The sequence below is a fragment of the Mirounga leonina genome, unplaced genomic scaffold (genome assembly GCF_011800145.1).
Source record: "Mirounga leonina isolate KUSES-001 unplaced genomic scaffold, KU_Mleo_1.0 Mir_93, whole genome shotgun sequence".
NCBI classification, from domain to species: domain Eukaryota; kingdom Metazoa; phylum Chordata; class Mammalia; order Carnivora; family Phocidae; genus Mirounga; species Mirounga leonina.
In genome coordinates, this window is record NW_023270854.1 from 20,988,206 (window position 1) to 21,009,955 (window position 21,750).

Here is a 21,750-nt window from a genome sequence, read left to right on the forward strand (position 1 = left end):
TACTGAGCTCCTTTATTTTCACACTGCAGTGTGTTGAGTAGTTGTAACAAAGACCATGTGTCCCTCATGTCTCACAAAGCCTCAAATATTTACTATTTGCCCCTTTTCAGAAAGCTTCCAACCTCTGCTTTACAGTTCTCTGTTTTTTTGTTTTTTTCAAAAGAATTTATTTATTTATTTTAGACAGAGAGCAAGCATGAGTGGGGTTCGGGAGGGGGGTGGGGCAGAGAGAGAAGCAGGTTCCTGGCTGAGCAGGGAGCCCAGTGTGGTGCTCGATCCCAGGACCCTGGGATCATGACCTGAGCTGAAGGCGGACGCTTAACCACTGGGATCATGACCTGAGCCAAAGGCAGACGCTTAACCAACTGAGCCACCCAAGCACCCCAACAGTTCTCCATTTTTAAAAATCTCCACTGTAGCTTCTATTTCTTTTTAAGGTAATAATGTCTCTTCTACGACAGAATTCAGATAGTTAAAATCTAACCTCTGATAGAACCCCAGAGAAGTAACTCCCTCTTAGTTCCTCACTTGCAACGAATGGCTTATAAGGATTAACTGTTTTCATGGTTGCTAAATGGTTCAAACAAACCACTTCAGTGAAAACTCTTTGTAACCTGTACAAGGCGACTGCTTTATTTTCCAATGCTGAAAAGGACCTTTATGCATATGAGGCAATTAATGAATGTTTAGTGGTGTGACTTGTTTTTTGTTATTGTTGTTGTTTTGTTTTACATCTTTTGGTCTTTTTTGAAGGATGCTGATAGGGAGAGGAGACAAAGAATGCCAGACTTAATATTTATCGAGTAGTTTAGCAGAGAAATAATGCAGTATTTTCTGTTCTAATGTTTTTCCTACAACTACCTACATTTTGCTGATTTCCTGGCAGCAGTCCCACACTGACTCTAGACAATGGTCTGTAATAACCCTTAGATCATTTTCTTGTGTCTAAGATAATAACTCTCTGCTAACCATCCGTTCCCTGAATTCATTTCCTTCTACTTCACCTGCCCACAGGAAACAATCTGCAAGTCACACACAGCTCTTTATGTAATCTACTCCTGGTAACTTCTTAGAACAATTTAATGTCATTTTAGAACTTGGATATTTCACCCTGTTATCTTTCTAACAAATCAAAATGCTAAATAACTTTTTAATCCCAGTGGCTACAAGGCTGCATACAGAGAAGTACCAGTTCCGACATCCAGGATAAGACAGTCAACCTTTATATAATAACTCAATATTTAAATATCCTGTGGGGGAAAATGTGTCAAATAATCTTTGAAACTAAAAATAAATTATGAATTCTGGTTTCCTCTCATTTACACACATGACTCATTCATTCATTCATTCATCAGCCCCCATAACCTCAGTATGCCAAGCTTCCCCAGATGTATTTTATTAAAAAAAAAAAAAAATCCCAAACCTGACTGAGGTAGAGCCTTTTTATATGTTGTGATTTATAACCTCCACCTGGGAAAAAATTATCATTCCTGATAAAATGCATACACATTTTTCGATGGATTTTAGTCAGATCAAGACCTTTTCTGAGAAGCTACTCATCCACTCAGCTGTCTTTTATTTTCTCTCTAATGTGTCTTCTCAAGAGAGAAATCTTTGACCTTGGAGAGGCCTCCCTTCCCTGCTGGTGGCAGCCCAGCCGCCCATGCAGCAGGTTTGTAATAAAACTGACATCTGCTCATAACTAAATTGCCTGAAATTTGTCTTAAAACCTGCAGGAACATTGTCATCCCAGCCTTCTGTCCATCTGCTGGTTCTCTGACATAATGACTGCTGCCCATTGTGGCCCCCTAGCTCCTCTGTCTCACCACTGGAATCTTCAAAATTTGTATGCAGATGAACCTAATGCAATGGATCCTGAAGTATGGTCCCAGTATCAGCATCACCTGGAAATCTGCTGGAAATGCACGTTGAGATCAGAAACTTGCAGGTGTGGGGGGGATGTTGCGAGAGGGCGAGGCCCAGAAATCTGTGTTTTAACAGCCCTCAGGGAAATCAGATGCACCTAAAGTTTGAGAAACACTGTTTAAGTGAATTTGGTTTTGTTTTTATTTTAAATTTAGTTTTTGTATTTGATATAGAACATGTCACATGTTCATCCCTCCTAGATGCATGCATCTTTTCTCACAGGTACCAGGTAATCTTTCAGTTTCCAAACACAGCTGTAGGATGGGAGGGTCTCTTCCTACCCCATGAATTCTTGAATAAAGGTTCTCTGTTCACAGCATAATCAAGTGCTGGTGGTTTTTGTTCTCGCTGTCCATCTCTATCTCTCTCCTTATTTCTCTCTCTCCCTCTCTCTCTCTATCTCACCATACTTTTGTCCAGAATGCCTTTACAGTCTTATTTACTTACAAACTACTTACTCTTAAAAGATTTTCTTCAAGCTTCTCTTCTTTAGGAATCCTTCTTGACCATGTAAATCAGTGTAATCTTAGCATATCTAACTCATATTCCTTGTCTATCTTTACCACTCATCTTGCATTGAGTACTGTCTGTCTTACTGAGCTGGCCAGGTGCTCCCAGTGTTTTAATTGGTTTCCTCATGATACTGGAGCAAATTCTGTTTCTTTCTCTTGTCCAACATCATCCATTGTTTTACAACATTAATTCATGTATTTACTCAGTGAACATTTACAGAATACTGAGTATGTGTCAAGAAATTTGCTAAGCACTAAGAAATGCAAAGATAGGTGAGACATTAGGAGCTTAATAAATGAATGAAAAATGGCATGGATACTGTGAATTCCTGCATTTTTGGAGGAAGGAGCAACCACTGGGACTGGCAGTTGGTAAAGCTGAAAAAGTAGAGACCAAATCATAGGAGACCTTGCCTCCAACAGAAACATTTTTGATAATATCAGGAAGTCAGTGGGGAATTGCAGAAAGATCTTTAGCCAAGAGTTAATCAGATTTGTTACTTTGTATCATGCAGATCACATAGTAAGCACATAGTAATTACTTGAATTAAATAATAAGAATTTTTCATTATCAACTTGGAAAGACTTTTTTGCAAGGTTCTCTGATTCTTTATTGGCCTGTTTCTTACTTTGCACATAACCTGTTACTATAAGAGAAGTTTGTTTCCTTTTCACTTTTAATTGGGATATGAAAGGGTAGAAACCAACATTGGGTTAGGATTCATTTTATTCAGGACTGCGCCCTTTGAAATTCTAAAATACTATCATCTCATAGATTCTTTTGCCACACTGTAATAAATTATTTTTTTACATTGTAATAAATTATTAAATTCCCTTCTGTGCTTAGGCATCCTTTGCTCAAGTTGTTCATAGGAGGCAAATAGCTCTGTACTAATTCTCCTGGTCAGATACACATGTGCCCAAGATTTACTGGGAAGTTAAGGCAAGGACACTTTGCCCCACTGGGGATTTACAGAAGATTTTAGAAAGGAAGAGGGCCTGAACTGAGTGTGAAGAATGATTCAAGTTAACAGGGAAAAAATATATTGGGATGTATAAGTACCTGCCCTACTTCTTCCATCCAAATCTTTCCCAGAGGTTGCCTCTGTGGAATACTAAAAAACTATTAAAATGTTAAAAATTTGAAAAATCAGTGAAATTAGCCTAAACTACAGATTTCATTTAAGAGTTTAAACATTTGATTATCAGTACTGGAGATAATTATTTTTGTCAAGATTTGAATGTGGACTAATATTTAAAACCTGCTATATACTTTTTAAATCAAATAGAAGGCTTATTCAACTGTTTATTCTATCAAGTGAACCTTGAATTTTATTTACATATTTAAATTGAAGGTATTCAGACAAGTTGTTGATTATCTACCCAGGTAACTGCCTTAGAAATGTGATAACCGTGTGTCTGGGATTTCCAGGAGGTTCTCAATATCCCCTATTTTGTCTTTAGTATCTACAGATACATTATAACTTATCGTGACACATGTTCTATATTTTGGCTAGGAAAATGTTATTACTTAATTAAAAGGCACAGAACCCCTTTAATTTAAGTTTTCATAAACACATTTTTTCTATATTATGATATTCTATTATAATTTCACTAATTCAAAATGTGTAAGGGGATTCTCTTCAAAGTAGTAAAAAAATTTAAGTTAATAACTAAAAAGAAAGGCAAAATTATTTTTATTTCATATTAATTTGAAGCTAAGTCCTACCATGCAATTCTATAATTTGAATTATATTCAGGGAATTTCAACGTTTTAAGATAGAATGATAGCAAGTAGTTAGCCCTGTTTCTCATTTGAGGAAACCGACATTCAGGGATTAGGTCTTCCTTTAGGCTGATTTAAACACCACTAATTTAATTCAAGAAGTGAGGAATTAGAACTAGAACTTGAGTTCTACCTTCTGTTAGTTACTTTATATTATAAAAATAAAATCTAACCAACTGGAATGTGAATCAATCAGAAAACTACATCATTATTAAATATGTGTGTATATATATATATGATAAACCATACAATAAAATGTGTGGATACTCACTTGAATTAAGTGTTACCAATAGTACACAAAAATACGTTTCAAATCCATTGGATATAATCAAGAGCCCTGATAAAACACAAAGACAATTTACATTCTCCAGCACCAACAGATGAAGAGATATTGAAGAAGACCATGAAGGTGTTTCTTATTTCACTTTATTAATTACATTAAACTCCCATTTTTCTGAGAGTTCTGTAAGGGACCTTATTTCTGTCTCAGATTGGAATTGATTTTGCTTTCATCTGCATCACTTAATTTGTTCTAAAAGACTCAGTGGTGGTGGTATCAGGAGGAAGGATCCTCGGTGAAATCAAGAAAAACTAAATTAAATAGGAATAAAATCAGGAATATCTTGAAGGAGAAAAATTTTTCTGTTTTTCCTCTGTTAACATTACAAACAAAGAGACTGAGATGAATGCCAATGGGTCTGTTACAGGAGAAAGATACATGAAGCAAAATCGTGAAAAAAATGCCAAGTAAATATTAAGAGACTTTTGGTGAAAGCTGAGGAAAAATCGAAGGGGCAGTAGCACGGGAAGCTATAAATCCACTGTTTTTGGTTTCCAGTCATTCATGATTTATTCTTTCATTCATTTCCTAATTTTAAAAACAAGTCATACCCAGGGCTCAGCCTCAACTCTTTCCAAATAAAACCTTCAAGCTCTTAACAAAGTGCTTAGAGGGGGATTTAACACAATTTAAGAGTTTCTCAAAATAGCATCAAATACCACTTTTGCACTTTGAGAAGACTGGCACTTTCTCTGTGAGGACAAAACGTGCCCAGGAATCCGGTTCATCAGGTCAACATAACCTTCCAACATTCTTCTCACAAGGATGAAAATGGAACAAAACACCCCGCTACATACAGATGGTTTAGTTAATTAAACTTAGCTTAGTGAATGCATCCATGTTTTTAAAGCCCTCATGAAATAGGGTCAGTTTGGCTTTGACGCCTTCCCCACTTCCGTGTCCGTGAATCTTTGTCAGCTCAGCTTCGCAGCCCTGCCGCATTGGTGTTCTACCGTTCTGTGTCTGCACAACCCCTTTTCTGGGATAGCTCGACCGAGAGACTGCTGGATGCCTTACTCAGTTGCAGTTCTTTTTTCTCCAGAGCCTCACTGAGTGTGAAGCATGTGGAAGTTCTGTGGGTAATTAGGATTTCCCAGAATGCTAACACACGAGGGTCAGTTAAGCTCAGTTGCCCTGGTTTCTTGTTTAAGCACAATGGATTAGCACACTAGCTAGCACCAACCAGCTGGAAGACAGTCTCACAAATGCAGCCAGGAATAAAATGTGCCCTGCCATATACATCAATTAAATACAAAGACTGCATCGACACCCCTATGTCACTTTCTTCAGTTTGTACATCTTCCTGTACCCTGTTTCTAAACACTTCAAAAGGTTGGAAGATACAATACCGATCAACAAATGGGTCATAGGATTTTTAAAAAGAGAGAGAATCTAAGATACTAGCAAAGGAGAGGAACAATGATTTGTTAGAGAATCTTTCTCTGACATTGTGTGTATCATATGGTTGTCAAGCCAGCTACCTATAGGCCCATGCCTCAGGCTTCCAGTGCCGGCACCATGCCTGAGGCCAAAGGGGGAAAAAAAAAATCAAGGGAGGAGCTTATTATAGCCAATTCAGTGAGAAAGTACAGCTGAAAGGGACAAGTCAGGCAAGATTCGAAAAGTGCTAGAGGCAGAGAATAACCAGGAGGCCGCTGATTCCCACAACTGGCTGACACAGGTTAATATGCTGATTCTGGATGTTGCTGGCAGCGGATAAGCTGAATTAAAACCATCTTTCCATTCTAAACTTTGACTTTGATGTATCATCCTCTTCATGTGCTATAACCTGGAACTGCATAATGTGAAAATATTTTTAAATCCCTCAAAAAGTTTAATTTCTGAGAATTAACCATAGCCGGGAAATCTGAACTATTCTGAATTTCTAGAATCTCTTCTATCCTAACTACTATCTCCAAACCAAACACTCCACAGTATTGTAACTACATTGAATTTGGTAATCATTCATGCAAAAAGCATCGATTCAATGCCTACAGTCCTCCTTGCCAGAATGGGGAAATACTTTTAGAGGAACACACATCTCCAACATTTTATACATAATTGTACAGAGGGCCATGAATTGGGACCTGATGAAGTCCATTCTCTAAACGCTGCTAAAGGAACACCTGCTCTCGCCTGAAAGGAAGAATCTGGCCCGGAGAAGTAAAATCAAGCAGAAATGCCACGTAGGTCTCCAGGTGGATTCTATTATTAAGTCTGCAAGTCTGGTCCTCAGTCACTCAAGTTATGGACCTGGAATCAACAAAAGGCAAGGTTTTGCTCCGGTCAGACGATAACGGATATGTGGTGAATTACGAAAGAACACAGGAAGAGGCTGTCAAAAATAGAACTCAAGAAGGTGATAGGTCAAACGGTGACCTCTCTCCTCTTAGGAACCAGCTGTTACCTACTTTCTCTGCTGGGCTGAAGAGCGCCGGGTGCAAATCACAGCCACGATCACTACCACCAGCACTGTGATGACGCCAACGGTGATCACAATGATCACAAGCAGGTTGCTGTTCTTCTGAGGAGTGACACTGCCATGTGGGGGGTGCATCTGGCCAATGGGTGGCTCTGGGAAAAGACAGGCAAATGGAGATCAGATTTAGGGAGATGTGACAGCTTGGTGTTTATCAAGCTGTTAAGGATGTGGAAGTTCCTATTGCTCTGGGCATTCCTAAAGCTGGGCGGGGGGGGGGGGGGGAAGCAATGAAAAATGAGAGGAAAGATCGAAATTATGAAAGATAAATGAAATATATGTCCACACAAAATCTTGTACAGAAACATTCCTAGCAGCATGATTTAGAATAGCCAAAAGTGGAAACAACCCAAATGTCCATTGACTGAAGAATGGATAAACAAAAATGTGGTAGTTCCATACAGGGGAATATTACTCAGCCATAATAAGGAACTGATATGTGATACATGCTACAATATGCATGTGTCTTAAAAACGTTATTCTATGGGGCGCCTGGGTGCCTCAGTTGGTTAAGCGTCTGCCTTCGGCTCAGGTCATGATCCCAGGGTCCTGGGATTGAGTCCCTCATTGGGCTCCCTGCTAGGTGGGGAGCCTGCTTCTCCCTCTGCCTCTACCTCTCTTTCTCTCTCTCTCTCTGACTCTCATGAATAAATAAATAAAAAACATTAAAAAAAATATTATTCTAAGGGCAACAAGCCAGACACAAAAAGGTCAATATTGTGATTCCACTTATATGAAATATCCAGAATAGGCAAATCTATAGAGACAGAAAGTAGATTAGTGTTTGCCAGTGGATGGGAGGAGTGAATGAGGAAGGACTGAGAATGGGTATAGGTTTTCCCTTGGGGATGGTGAAAATGTTTTGGAATTAGATAGTGGAGCTTGCGGCACAACCTTGTGGATATACTAAAGACCACTGACTTGGTGCACTTTCAGAGGGTGAATTTATGGCATGTGAATTATACCTAAGGTTTTTTTTAGAAAAGAATTAACCTACCATATTGAGTAGAAAGTGGAAAGAGGAGGAAGAAGGCTACTTTGTACTGTGAATATTCCAGGGTGATGAGAATCAAGGAGGCTGTGCTTTATGAGAAAATACTTTTTATTAGATGGTGTGAAAGACAAACTATTTGAAACCAATAGCTCACAATTTATTTCCTTTTTCTTAAAGAAGCTACCTATAAAACACATTTAATTTTCTACCTGTTAAGAATGTATGAATCCCACTTAAAAGCCAATCACTGGGTTTGAAAGAGTGTCATAAAGTCCTGTTATAACTGTTTTCCTGTGTTGCAATAGTACCTCAAGGTAGACAATATTTACATGAAAATAACAGACTAATAAGATATTTTTTATAATTTGCTTATATAAGGGAGAATGGCTAATGACCCTTTAAATTGCTTTCTTTAAATCCTCAGTGATCAATTAGAAATACTATGTTCTATACATCATGTGATTCATTAGAAGTCACAGTGTTTTAAAAAGTAAACATTAGCTTATTTTATTTATCAATTAATTTAAAAAGGAGCAGAAAGCAATGAGTTTGGATGTTTTCCTAGAACGAAGTTTGAATGTGCTTCTTTAACAAGTTATATTAGCATTCTATACCTCCTGAGTGAAATATTTAGGCCTTTGGACCCTTAGTGCCTTTGCCTATAAAATGGAAATAATAATACTTATTATATACAGCTATTGTCAGAATTAGAGAAAATACATACAAAATAATCATCTTAGCATGTGACAGGGAGTAGTATAAGTTCATTATACTACTGAAACATTAAATAAAATGTTGCCTAAATTAATCATCTACCATACCATTTGGGATACTTCTGGTATAGACTTCCAAACTACAAAATTGTTAGAAATAATACTCAGTGTGAAAAATAAATTAACTTCTCACAAATGAATAGAATAACCCAGTTCTTGCTTCAAAATCAAAACACTATCTTTTGACAGTTATCTAAGAATCATTGCTTTTTTGAAACAATAGTCACCTAAATTTATTTCTGAGTCATTATTATTGGAAAAATATTAAGCACTTCTGATATAACTTGAATCTCAGGGGAGGAACTCATCAAAAGTGTTTAAATAGCACTTTCTGTTGAAAGATTCTGCTTCTAAGTGAAAGAAATAAGATTTCCTTGAAATAATTTTTACATTTACTACAAAGGAATGAGTCAAGTAATGAAAGGTCAGAACTTTCTGTAGCATAGTTTTACTTATAGTTTAAGAAGTCATTTTACAGTAGTATCTCAATATGCCCTTTCTGTGCTTGATAAATTGATTGGAATAAATTAACCTTTTATGTGAGAACTTACAATGAAGACACTTGGAGATATCATGGATTTTTATTAGCATGACTTAGATTTAACAGTTCACCATTTCTGACCAACTTAGTTTGAGTCCTACAGAGCAGTATACCTTATGAACATTTTTAAAACCTTGTAAACTAGAATTTTTCAAATTTCTACTCTTTTTTTCTCTTTCCACCCAGAAAGGCATCACATTTCAAGTCAGAAAGTAATGACTCTGGGCTCTGCTGCACATTAGTGAGATTATATTCGTGCCATTTGCCTCAGAGAGTCAGGGATCATGAGGACTCCCATTATAAATCTTTGAAGCCTTTATGACTTCCTCATAAAAGTTCCTATCAGTTTAAAACTTGGTATTCAAGGCCTTTCATTAATTTCCCAATCTCAATTCGAAGGCTGAGTAATCAGAATATTTGACATCAAATGGGCAGTTCAGAAAGTCAAGTGGAATGGAATTTTTTGGTGTAGTTTACCCTCATTATTTGTAGTAATTTGTTCTATAAAGTTGCTGTAAACACTGAATTAAGGAATACTAAGTATTGCTTCTGGAGGCAATTCAGTGTTCGGTTCCTGGGAGCCTCTGGTTACAACATTTTTATCAGTCAATGCATAGTCGTGTTTTAAGTGTGTTTCTGTTTAAAGACACTTTAATATATAATGTGCATTCATTAACATTGAACTCACAGTCAACAACATTACAACTCATGCTTGAGTGAAGCTTAATTAACAGCCTTTCGCATGTAGGAACACTAAGCAGCATTTCAGCACTACATTTAAGGGCCACTTTAAACACTGAACCCGCCATCAAAAAACTCACAAAAATGTGAACAATTGGCACTAAATAAGGACACTTGTTTATACTGTGAGAGCTGAAACAATAAGGCAGAGGGTCCCTTGTTCCATTTCGGCTGAGTTTATGAGCATTGAGCTACTTAAACTTGGGCTGCTCTGTACATGTCCACAAATGACCATAAAAGGTCCCCGGGTACTGATTTTGGTGGTTAAAAATCCAAATTTTAGGAGTAGGTAAATTCACAAATGCAGAATCTGCAAGTAATGACCATCAACCATGTATCTGGATGCATCAAAAGACTGGTCCAAATCAGGAAAAAATTAAGAGCTCGCAAACCTAGATCACTAGAGTTAAGAGTTCTGAATGACTGCCTGACTCCAGAAGAGGCCAGATGACACCTACCGCCTTTTGGGCTTCAGAGTGGAAGCTGCATGTAACTCAGAGATTTGCAAATATCTTCCAGAAGACTGTGATTATTTCATGAGATAAGGGATGTAACACACTGGCCACAGGCCCTGGCACAGAGTTGGCATCCAATAGACATTATGATGTCATTCAACATAATTCATTCTATGTGATCTTTCCAAATGAAAGAAAAATACACTGTCTTAATGCATCTTTTCTTGGTGTTACCATAATAGCTTGGGTATCCATTGCCTGAGTAATCAAAGACCTAGATGTGTTTCATTAAAATTGGTCAGGAGAAAATTAAATTTTTAAAAGTCACATGGGCATTCCATCCATTTTTTATTTTCATGATGTCTGATTACCATAAGAGGTTACATCCTTTCTCTACTAAATTCGATAAAAACAAATATATATTTCATAATCTGATGGGCCTAAAGTCTTAGTAATAATTGGAAAATTGGTTTTGTGAAATAATAATGTCTTTAATTTTTATAGTACTTGGGAGAGAACAGATCCAATGATTGCTTGGGGACTGGACTTCTTTCCCACAATTGCAGTCTTCACTGATAACAGTTTTGTTATTAGAACACTCTGAGCTCAACATATGTCTCAATAATTTTACAGGTCTTTGAATTTGAACAGAAATTCCTATGGCATTGAATATTTCAAGGCATCTCCTGCTGAAATAAGGTGCTATACAGTGAATCAGCTGGAAGAAATTTCACAGATAATCTAGGCCAATGTTCCCTAAAATGAAATATTAATCGGCATTATGGGGTGGGGAGGAAGTTCCTTGGTCAATTAAGTTGGAAGACATATTTCTTTTCTCAAATCTCAGAATTTTGAACATGCTAATGTGAACTATGAATTGCCAGGAGAGATAGGGCAGGGATGGTAAAGGATATAACAATTATTCTAGAAAAATATATTGAAGATCCAGTTAGGTGCTGGGGATATGATGCTGTGATCTAAACATGGGTGGACCTTGAGGGCACTATGCTAATGAAATAAGTCAGACAGAGAAAGACAAATACTCTATGATGGCACTTGTATGTGGAATCTGAAAAAGCTGAATGGTGGTTATCAAGACTGGGGGTTGGGGGGAAATGAGATATTGGGCCAAGCGGTATAAATTTCCAGTTACCAGAAGAATAAATTCTGGGGTTACAATGTACATCATGGAGATTATAGTTAATAATACTGTACTATATACTTGAAAGTTGCTCAGAGTATAGATATTAAATTTTCTTATTACAAAAAAATAAATGGTAATTATGTGATGTGATGGGGTGTCAGCTAATGCTACGGTGGTGATGGTTTTGAGATATATAAGTGTATCAAATTAACACATTGTACACCTTAAACTTATGTAATGTTATATGTCTATCATGCGTCAGTGAAGCTGGGGGGGATAGGGGGAGAGAATTCATGAAAGGATTCAAGCAGGCGGAAAGGAACCTATGAGAGGCACATATGGTTGTGATGTAGCTGTAAGTCTGCCCAACTGGTTAGACCAGAGAAGGAAAAAAAATCAATATATATTAAATGGCCTATCTCTTCCATTCCTAAAACATGTACCTTGTCTGGATCATTGTGACCTGAGTAGAATGTCAGGTTACTTCTCACCTGGGACCAACCCATAATTGTTAGAAGGGAGCTGTGAAAGCTCCATTTCTGAGCTGTTTTTCTGGAAGAGCAGAGAGGAAGCAATAGTCAGGCTATGGAACCATTAACAAGTATTCATAGGGCCCCGCTTACATTGCTTCATAATAATTTGCACGTCATCGTCTTCTTGTATATTATGCAGTTTGAGAATAGTTCCCAAATTAGAACATTGTGGGATGGCAGGAGAGTAGGAGGACCTTAGGTTTGTCTCGTCTGAGGAATACAACTAGGTAGGTATCAAATTAGAATACTGCGATTGCCCCTGCCCCCACGTGCCTCTCAAAAAGAGGCATCATGGTTGATATCATGGAACTTACAACTTACTGGAAAATACGTATTAAACAAATCATGAAGTAAATACATATTTGGTATTCTGAGAAAAAAACTGAGGGTTCTAGAGGGGATTGGTATTAGGAGGGCACGTACTGCATGGCAATGGGATGGGTTAGGCCGGTGATGGGTATTAAAGAGGGCATGTTCTGCATGGAGCACTGGGTGTTATACGCAAACAATGAATCATGGAACACTACATCAAAAACTAATGATGTAATGTATGGTGATTAACATAACATAATAAAAAAAAATAACATTTAGGCAGAATCATGGCATATCCTAGGAGTTAGCTCCTGTTTCTTTACAGGGGAACTGAGAGCAGATCATGTGTCCGGAACACTAGGAGCAAAAGGGAACCGGCACAAAATGAGGCTGGAAAGAGAAACAAGACCCAGTTCATTCAAGAGCCTCGGAGATCACATTCAGTTATCCTCAGAACAATCACAGACCATTTAAGGGCTTGCAGGAAGAAAGGGGTTGGTGGTGGAAGTGGAGAGACCTGTCAAGAAGATGTTAACGTTCTCCAGAGAGACACAGTGATAGCTTCAACGGAGTTGGTGGCCAGGCAGCCAAGCAAAGTAGACAGGTACACAATACACGATACAAAGCAGACTGCAAGTGGGGGAGGGAAAAAAGGAAGTGTCAGGTTCAGACTTAAGCCATAGTCCTATGTCTGAGGTGAGGGAGAGGGTGAAAGACCAGTGAGAGAAGAACAAGAGCTCAGTCTTGACTATGTTAGGGTTGAGATCTTATGCTAAATTATAAAGAGGCAGCTAGAAGGTCTGTGTTAGAAATATAAATTTGGGAGTTGGCACATAGATGGGAGTGGACGAGGTCACGAAGTCAAGAGTGTAGAGTCAGCAGAGATGTTTCAAGACTAATACTTCTAGTGTTCAGGTAGAAGGAGAGGATCTGGCAAAAGAGACATTAGTGGCCCAATATTATTTGACAAAAGGACATTTTTTTCCCTCAGAGCTTCTCATGGGATCTGTTTACCTTGGGACAACATTTGGGGGATGGTGATCTAGATGAGAGGTTTTTAACTGGGGAGATTTTGCTCCTCAAGGGGGGAATTTGGCAAAGTTTAGAGACATTTTTGGTTGTTACAACATGGTAGAGGGGAAATACTCCTGGCCAGGGATCCTACATTGCATAGGACAGGCCCCACAACAAAGAATTATCCAGTCTCAAATGGCAATAGTTCTGAGGTTGAGAAACCCTGATCTAGCTTAACACTTTCTATGTTCAGATGAAAAACTGAGATCCCAAAACTTTAAGTGACTTGATGCATATAGTCCTAATTCCTGGCAAAGTCATTCTAGAACCTGGGGCTTGGGATTAGTCTGGGATCCTTAAAATCATTTGCCATAGATAATGGTTGGATGGTAGGTAGGCAGAGCCTCTTGCAGACTAGAACTTGAGACCCTGGACCACTCCACTTACTTTCTATCAGGGAAACAACATAAAGTTTTATTTCTGGACCTTTCTCTTGACATTAAGGTGTCTGTTCAATATCTTATAACAGCTCACCAACCTCAGAATGATCATTTCATGCAAATATGGAAGAGCTTTAATGCAGACTCTATTTAGATTAGCTAAAATGTTATTGAGTTCTGAAAATAATAAAACAAAATTTTTCAAAAGTAGAAATCGGGGAGGGTGGGGGAGATGAACCATGAAAGACTATGGACTCCGAGAAACAGACTGAGGTTTTTGGAGGGGAGGGGGGTAGGGGGATGGGTTGGCCTGGTGATTGGTATTAAGGAGGGCATGTACTGCATGGAGCACTGGGTGTTATACGAAAACAATGAATCATGGATCACTACATCAAAAACTAATGATGTATTGTATGGAGACTAACATAACGTAATAAAATTAAATTAAATTAAAAAAAAAGTAGGGGGCAAATCATGGTCTTTTCTCCTAAACACACAGTGTAAGTCATGTTCTACAGAACACCTAATATGATTCTGAATATTTAAAAATTAATTAATAATATTGACTTTTTAACAATATTTCACCAAAGCATCAATACCTATCAAACTTAATTTGGTTTTTAAAGGTTGAAATCAATATAGCAACATCTTTGGAGGGATCATAGATCTCTTAGCCGAGATTGCTAATTTCACAAATTACAGGAAGAACCACCGACAAAAAGAAATTGGTGATTTATCTTCCCCAATGAGAAAAGCAGGACTGAAGTAATTGTCACTGTTGTTCTTATTCATACAAATATAAACTAGAAAATCACATTTCAGAAGTTGAAGATTTTCCTGCTTTAAGAATGTGGACCATAAAATTGAATGCATCATAAAAGTAAAATACTAGCATATCAGCACATATTAGCTTTGATTCTACCTGCCATCGGAAAATAATTTAGGATGCCTCTTCAGTTTCCTCAATTTAATTAAGGGCTTCCTACTACAAGAGTAAACATGAACTATAGCTTTGTTTTTCTTTATTTGAATTCCAAGAGTACATTTTTAAAAGAGTGGCCTTCTGTAAGAAAGAGTAAGTGATTAGTGAGGTCTAAATTTATTTGCAACTAGCTTGAGTATCCTGACAATAAGCCATTATTCTATTACAATTATTTGAAGGATGAATCCAGGAAGTGTAGGGAGAGACAGGAAAACTTTGTAATTCTGTTACCCTAAGAGGAGCTGTATGAAATTTTCCTCGGTTACGAGGTTCAAAAACTCAGATTTTAAAATGTTTATGTTGATGCAGCCTAGGATGGGTGGGTTGGAGTTTTCTCAGTCAAGGCTTCATTTGTACATCAATTTAGAAATTATACCCCCTTCTTAACGCTTAAGACATTAGCAGAACTTTAATTAGGAAGGTAGGGTTTTTCAAGATGCCTTAGCTGATTGGCTTGTAATAACCCGAGCTAAAGTTAAATTACATATTTACCATCATTTATGGGTTAGCAAAATAGAATGGGAAACAGATTGAGTTTGCCCTCCACCGCCCATGTCTCTCGCAGGTTATCAAGTCACTTTCATTAGTCAAGTAGCCTGTAATAATTTGTTATTCCAGTAAGAATTCTAGAAATGATCCAGGTGCTTTGTTCATCCCATTCATTTAACATGAAATACCTAAAACGTCATTAAGTGATACAGAAAAGTGAGAAGGGGTGATGACAATAATCTATCTAAACTAGTTCAAAGTCATTGGCTGCCATTCCTCTATTTTATCTCCATGACTTTCTCTGGTGAGATAATATATATTAGATTCAATTTAATTACAATTATCTTTCTCATGAGGAATCTTCAATGGCAAAAAAAAAAAAATACAATGACATGCATTTCCCTCAATTACTGTCACTGTCATTCTCTTCATCTGAGGTCTGACTCCTGTGTAAAGTTCTTGTTGACTTACCTGTTTGCGTCCAATTTAGTGTGGGGTTTCTTTTCAGAAACCTCACTTTTTTTGAAGGGCAAGTTAAATTAGTTAATACCAAACTTTTAAACTTCATCCAAAATTAGGACTGCTAGATTTAGTAATTAAAAATACAGGGGACTCAGTTAAATTTCAAGTATTTCTAGTTGCCTATAAATATGTACCTTGAGATGCATAAGTACATTGAGATAGAAATTCTTTGCAATATTTTCCTTTATCTCATATTTAGAGGCAATTAGAAATGACTGAAATTTTAGTGGGCCTCCTGTATTTTGAGTTGCTAAATTTGGCAGTTTTATCCAAAATGAAAGCTCCTTAGGATGTACAGTTTAAGAGAATACATTGGTTTTATGTCTGAGGCTTACACCTGCTCCACCTTTAACACACATTACCATGGCTTAGTAGAGAGTAGGAATGGTGAAGGGACAATTGTTCCTTCTCAATTATCCATTCTGACTCTCTCTTAATTTCCTGGCACTCTCTCTTCAAAAAACACCATCATATGCCAGTATGGATAGTCATGCCCTTAGCTGTGGATGAATTCCAGTTTGAAACTCTCTATAGAACAGCATCTGAAAATCAGCTCTGCAGGATGATTTGAAAGGGGATGATGTTCATTCCTGGCATGGACTCTAAACCTAGAACCTCCCTATCTCGGGGCAAAAAATACTACCATGTTGTTTCCCCACACAATTTCAACAATGACCTTCTTTTACCCTCCCTCACATCCCTAGGATTTGTTTCACTCTCTTTCATCTTCCTGGCATGTATTTCTCTGTCTTGTCCACCTGGGTAATTCTCCTTCTTGTTTGTTGCTCCTTTGGCGTTCTAGTTTTCAATATGTGGGCATAGCTCATAGCAAGCTCCTGGCACACAGTGAGGGCTTAGTAGCATTTCTTAACTGACTGCTTGAATGCATGAAGTGTGTTTGGCATATTGTTGAGACTCAAGATAAAATTTGAGGCAAAAGAATGAGTTGATAAAACCTGCACGTTTTTGGGAAGGGAACCACCATTATCTAAACTTATTTAAGGAGCACACCCTTGGTCTGTTTTCAGTCCCAACATATCCCTCCTCTCATCTTCCTGCTGTGAGCTCCCTAAAGTGTCCCTTGTATGTATGGGAGTCTGGAAACTACCAGAGCCAGGTACTAGCTATAGCAGGTGTCTAAACCTGAAATACCTATAGGAGATAATAGTGTTACTTAATGAGGGAAGGGGATCTGTGTACAAGACAATAGGAAGTGGTGAGGATTGTAGTAATCTGGAAAGAGCATTCTGGATATAACCTTAGATAGGTCTGATTGGAATATATTAAGGAAGCTTAAATGTAAGAAATATACTTATTTTATTTTAATATTCTGGTTAAGTAAATGCATTATTATCAGAGCAGGGCATGCTTGGCAATTACAAAAGAAGAGTCAATAGGTAAAAATATGTTCCTGAGTCCACCACTGGCCAGAGGAGGAGATACTGAGTCTTTAACTGGAGCCTCTGGTCTATTCCACAGACACATATGTCCTCTTTGAGAAAATAGATACGTTAAGTTATTATAGCCTATAATAGGAAATAATCACGTAACTCACCCCCTTATTCTAATTTCTCAACCAGCAAGCAATTTTTAGATTGCAATTTTAGCTTCCCATATGGACGTTTTTTAAAGATTTTATTTATTTATTTGACAGAGAGAGACACAGCGAGAGAGGGAACACAAGCAGGGGGAGTGGGAGAGGGAGAAGCAGGCTTCCCGTGGAGCAGGGAACCCGATGCGGGGCTCGATCCCAGGACCCTGGGATCATGACCTGAGCCGAAGGCAGATGCTTAATGACTGAGCCACCCAGGTGCCCCCCATATGGATTTTTTAATAAGAGACCACCCAAATGAATATCTATTCAGTAATCAAATTTCTCATGAAAACCTGCTAAAATGGTTATATACATATATTGTGTTATTTTCATAAAATAAAACACTATATAGCAGTAAAGATAAGTGAAGGAGAGGTATTTGTAAATACATGGGTAGATCTTAAAAACAAAATTAAATATGAATGCAAGTTGCAACAAGATACATATAGTATGATGTCATTTCTATAAAGTGATAAACATGTATAATAATATAACCTTTAGGGATATGTATCTATACAGTAAACATCACATTTGGGAGAATGGTTACATCAATGAGGAATGAAGGAAACGGTGGCGAGCATGTGTTAAGTCAGAGACATATAAGAGATTTCAATTGTATGTTGAATATTTTATATCTTAACCTCGCTGATGGGTACACAAGCATTCATATTTGTATTTTGAATATATAGAATATATTTATAGTAAACCAAACCAAACAACAGCATTGGAGCAATTTTTTAAAAATCTATATAAGGAATTTAGCATATATACATCAGTCCCTTGGGAGTTTGGCTAGTATTATTCCATTCTCCCACAGTTTCTGTTTCAGCAAACTGAGGACAAGATCCTAGAAGACAGCTCCAACACCAACCTGCTTCTTCTGTGCAGTTCAGATATTACCTCTGTCTGCTCAACCCCAAAGCATGTGAATGATCCATTAGAATGAGCAGAAATAAATGTTCAATCTTGAGAGTGTGAAGAAAAATTAGCAATAAGGTGCTAGAGGATTCTGAAGAGTAAACTCTCCAGGCAAAAGGTCCCAGTGACTTCATTTTAGGAAACTGAGTGGGTTTAGTTCAAACTACCTTAGATATCACCTCTCTCTAATAATATTAAATTTTTTGAAACATTTTAAATATATATAACACTTTAAAATCTAGATATTCTATTGTTAACCCTGCATCACTTATAAAAGTGATTTTTCTCAGCTTTTCTAACGGACTCTGTTTTGTGCACTTGTTGACTCTCACTGGCATTGTCTGCTGGTAGAATATGCTACAGGTTTGCTAATAATTTCATCTTTCTATTATCCCCACTAAAACTCTAGGTCTAGGGTTCTTAACACTTTCAGTAAGTAAAAAGAAATCTGCCTCAGACACTCTAGAATTAACCATTTAATTAATATAACTAATCCAATAGACCTAATTGATTGACTTACCATTGAGAGTGCTTCTATCAATCAAATTAGTATCAACTGGCCAATAACCTCCATCTCCATGACGACCTGTTTGTTGGAAAAACATAAGAATATTAGGGATAGAGTGCAAGAATGCACAATGAAAGAAAATAGACAGAAATAATAAACATTTTAAAACACACAAACAATTGAACAAGGTATTTTGGCCACCTCAGAGAAAGGTTAAGAATATTAATTCCAGTATACTTTGTGAGGAAATGTTATTTTTTATGTGTGAGAAAAATCTGTCATGAATACCCTTTTAAACAAGCTAAATTCAATTCCTCTCTGAAAAGTCGTCCGCCCTCTTCTTTTTTTTTTTCCAATCTTCTTGCAAAAAACGTCCCCAGAAGGTACAGCAGGGGCATGAATCTCAATGTTACTTTCCTGAACATCTCAGAACAGAAAGGGTGCTAGTCATGGCTCCTAGAGAGGTAGAGCCCCCCTCTTTCATGCTATAAGAAGTCCATCCATCTGACATGACTTTGCGGCAAATTAGCATTATTACTCTACAAGGGGACAGCACATTTTGTCTTATAAATGGGTTTTGAGCAGTCCTCGTGGTATGTGCCAAATAGGTGCCCGGGAATGAGGTAGTAGATAGGGAGTAAAGAATGGGGTTATGGTACCACACACATACCTGTTCTGAATATTTCTTACAAACACAGCAGGGAAGGAAGAAGACTTCCTTAGTATCACCTTACTGGAAACACTGCTTTTCAATAGGTGTGCAACCATTGTAAAAGCAGTCTTTAAGAGCATTGAGCCAGGAAATAACCAGAATTGTACCATCAGCCAAATTTAATTAATGTGTTTCACCACAGGTAATACTTTTTTCTATTGGCACACTTGTACACCTGTAATTATTTTATTAGATTTTGAATTCTAGAATATCTATTGGGTTGACAATTTATAGGAACACATTTGAGAGTTGAATTTATATGCAAACACATACAAGAATGCAGCTAATATTCCATTTATTTACTTCAGAGAGTTATTTCTGAAAGCAGTTACAATCAGTGGATGATGTAGAGGAAGCCAACTGAGGCAGTCAGCTACAATAACATAGGTCATTTGCTCACATGCATAGATTTTATTTTTCTTCTTCTTTTTTAAGATTTTTATTTATTTAAGAGAGAGAGAGAGCACAAGCAGGAGGGGCAGAGGGAGAGAGAGAATCCTCAGCAGACTCCCCTCTGAGTGCAGAGCCCAAAGTGGGGCTCCATCCCAGGACTCTGGGATCATGACCTGAGCCAAAGGCAGACTCTTTTTTTTTTTTTAAAGATTTTATTTATTTGACAGAGAGAGACACAGCGAGAGAGTGAACACAAGCAGGGGGAGTGGGAGAGGGAGAAGCAGGCTTCCCGCTGAGCAGGGAGCCTGATGCGGGGCTTGATCCCAAGACCCTGGGATCATGACCTGAGCCGAAGGCAGATGCTTAACGACTGAGCCACCCAGGTGCCCCCAAAGGCAGACTCTTAACTGACTGAGCCACCCAGGCACCCCTATTTATCTGCTTCTTTAAGACTTTCAAGTCCTGCTCTTGTGACATTGTTCGGCATCCCAAACACTCCTCTTGCTGACGCTTTCCCAAGATTTCATCACTTTATTTGCAAAACAGTTGTGATGGAACAACTTAAATCTTGTTAACAGACCATACGTTTGGAATTTTAGAAATTCTTTTCATATCAAGGCACAGCTGAAGTTAGGATGTCAAGCTTCCAACAAGCAATGCATACATTAATCTAATCACATCATCTTCTGTTTTCAGCATAAACTGGTAGATTTAAAATCTGCTGGCCAGTGACTGTGGGTCTATAAAGCAGGTATTAGGATGGACGCTCCCCATGGGGAAAGGCAGGAGAGAAGCAAATGAAATAAGCAGTAAATGTGAGCACTTTGGTGGGCTGACTAAAATGTGGACAAGCCTTTTCCCAAATACCTTGCTTGTGTGACTCTGGCACATTTGGGGTTTCAATGAACAGAGGATAAGCTTTGCCCACGGGACATTGTAAGATCAATGTTGGAAGAAATGAAGTGAGCCGGAAGTTCTGTATGAATATTAAGATAGCTTTTCTCACATCTGAAAGCAGCTAGATTGCAAAGCAGTCAGCCAAAAGAGATGCTAACAGTCCCATCACTTAGGCCAGTAAAGCAATAAATGATTCCTGGTGGGAGTAATCCTGTATTGGCTGGAAATTAGGTAAACAGTCTGTGGAGGATTTTCCTTTTCCTTTAGCATCCTGACAAATGTCTTTTTAATGAAGTTTCTCCATCTCCCAGCTAGTTTGTGGGAAGATGCAAAAACAAGCCCACAAGCATATCCATGTATTACTCAGACATAAAGCTCTATAGATAGAGCACCCCCTGAATTTAGTAGGGCTACTGATTACACTGTGAATTTCAATAGGTAGGAGAAAATCAGGTGTCATATGGTTAGAGCTCTATGTCAGATAAAGGAATTCTGGAAATGCTTTCTACCTAAGAGAGGGCAGCTTAAAACTTGAACATTCTACCCACACAATCTAGTGTACTGACATTGCTTAACTTTTTGTTGGTTATAATTAGATTGATACCACAAAGAAAATTAAGTAACTCTTAACAGAAAGTACTTCAAAAAAACTTGATATCATCAGCAAGCAAGATTGGATTTATGGTAATTTAGAGTCCTTGAACCACTTCAGTAAGGAAACACAAAACTCCTTTCTGGGATATTG

The 21,750-nt window shown here is 37.8% G+C and overlaps 1 protein-coding gene across 1 annotated transcript in view; it reads right to left on the bottom strand.

Annotated features, from left to right (window-relative positions):
• Window positions 1–21,750, bottom strand: part of DCC (DCC netrin 1 receptor) — a 1,173,370-nt gene that overhangs the window by 72,605 nt on the left and 1,079,015 nt on the right. Inside the window, exons 22-23 of the mRNA XM_034996274.1 lie at window positions 19,016–19,081; window positions 6,976–7,138 (exon numbers count right to left, since the gene is read on the bottom strand). Of these exons, the coding sequence (XP_034852165.1) occupies window positions 6,976–7,138; window positions 19,016–19,081 (229 nt within the window). The remainder of the gene's footprint in view (window positions 1–6,975; window positions 7,139–19,015; window positions 19,082–21,750) is intronic.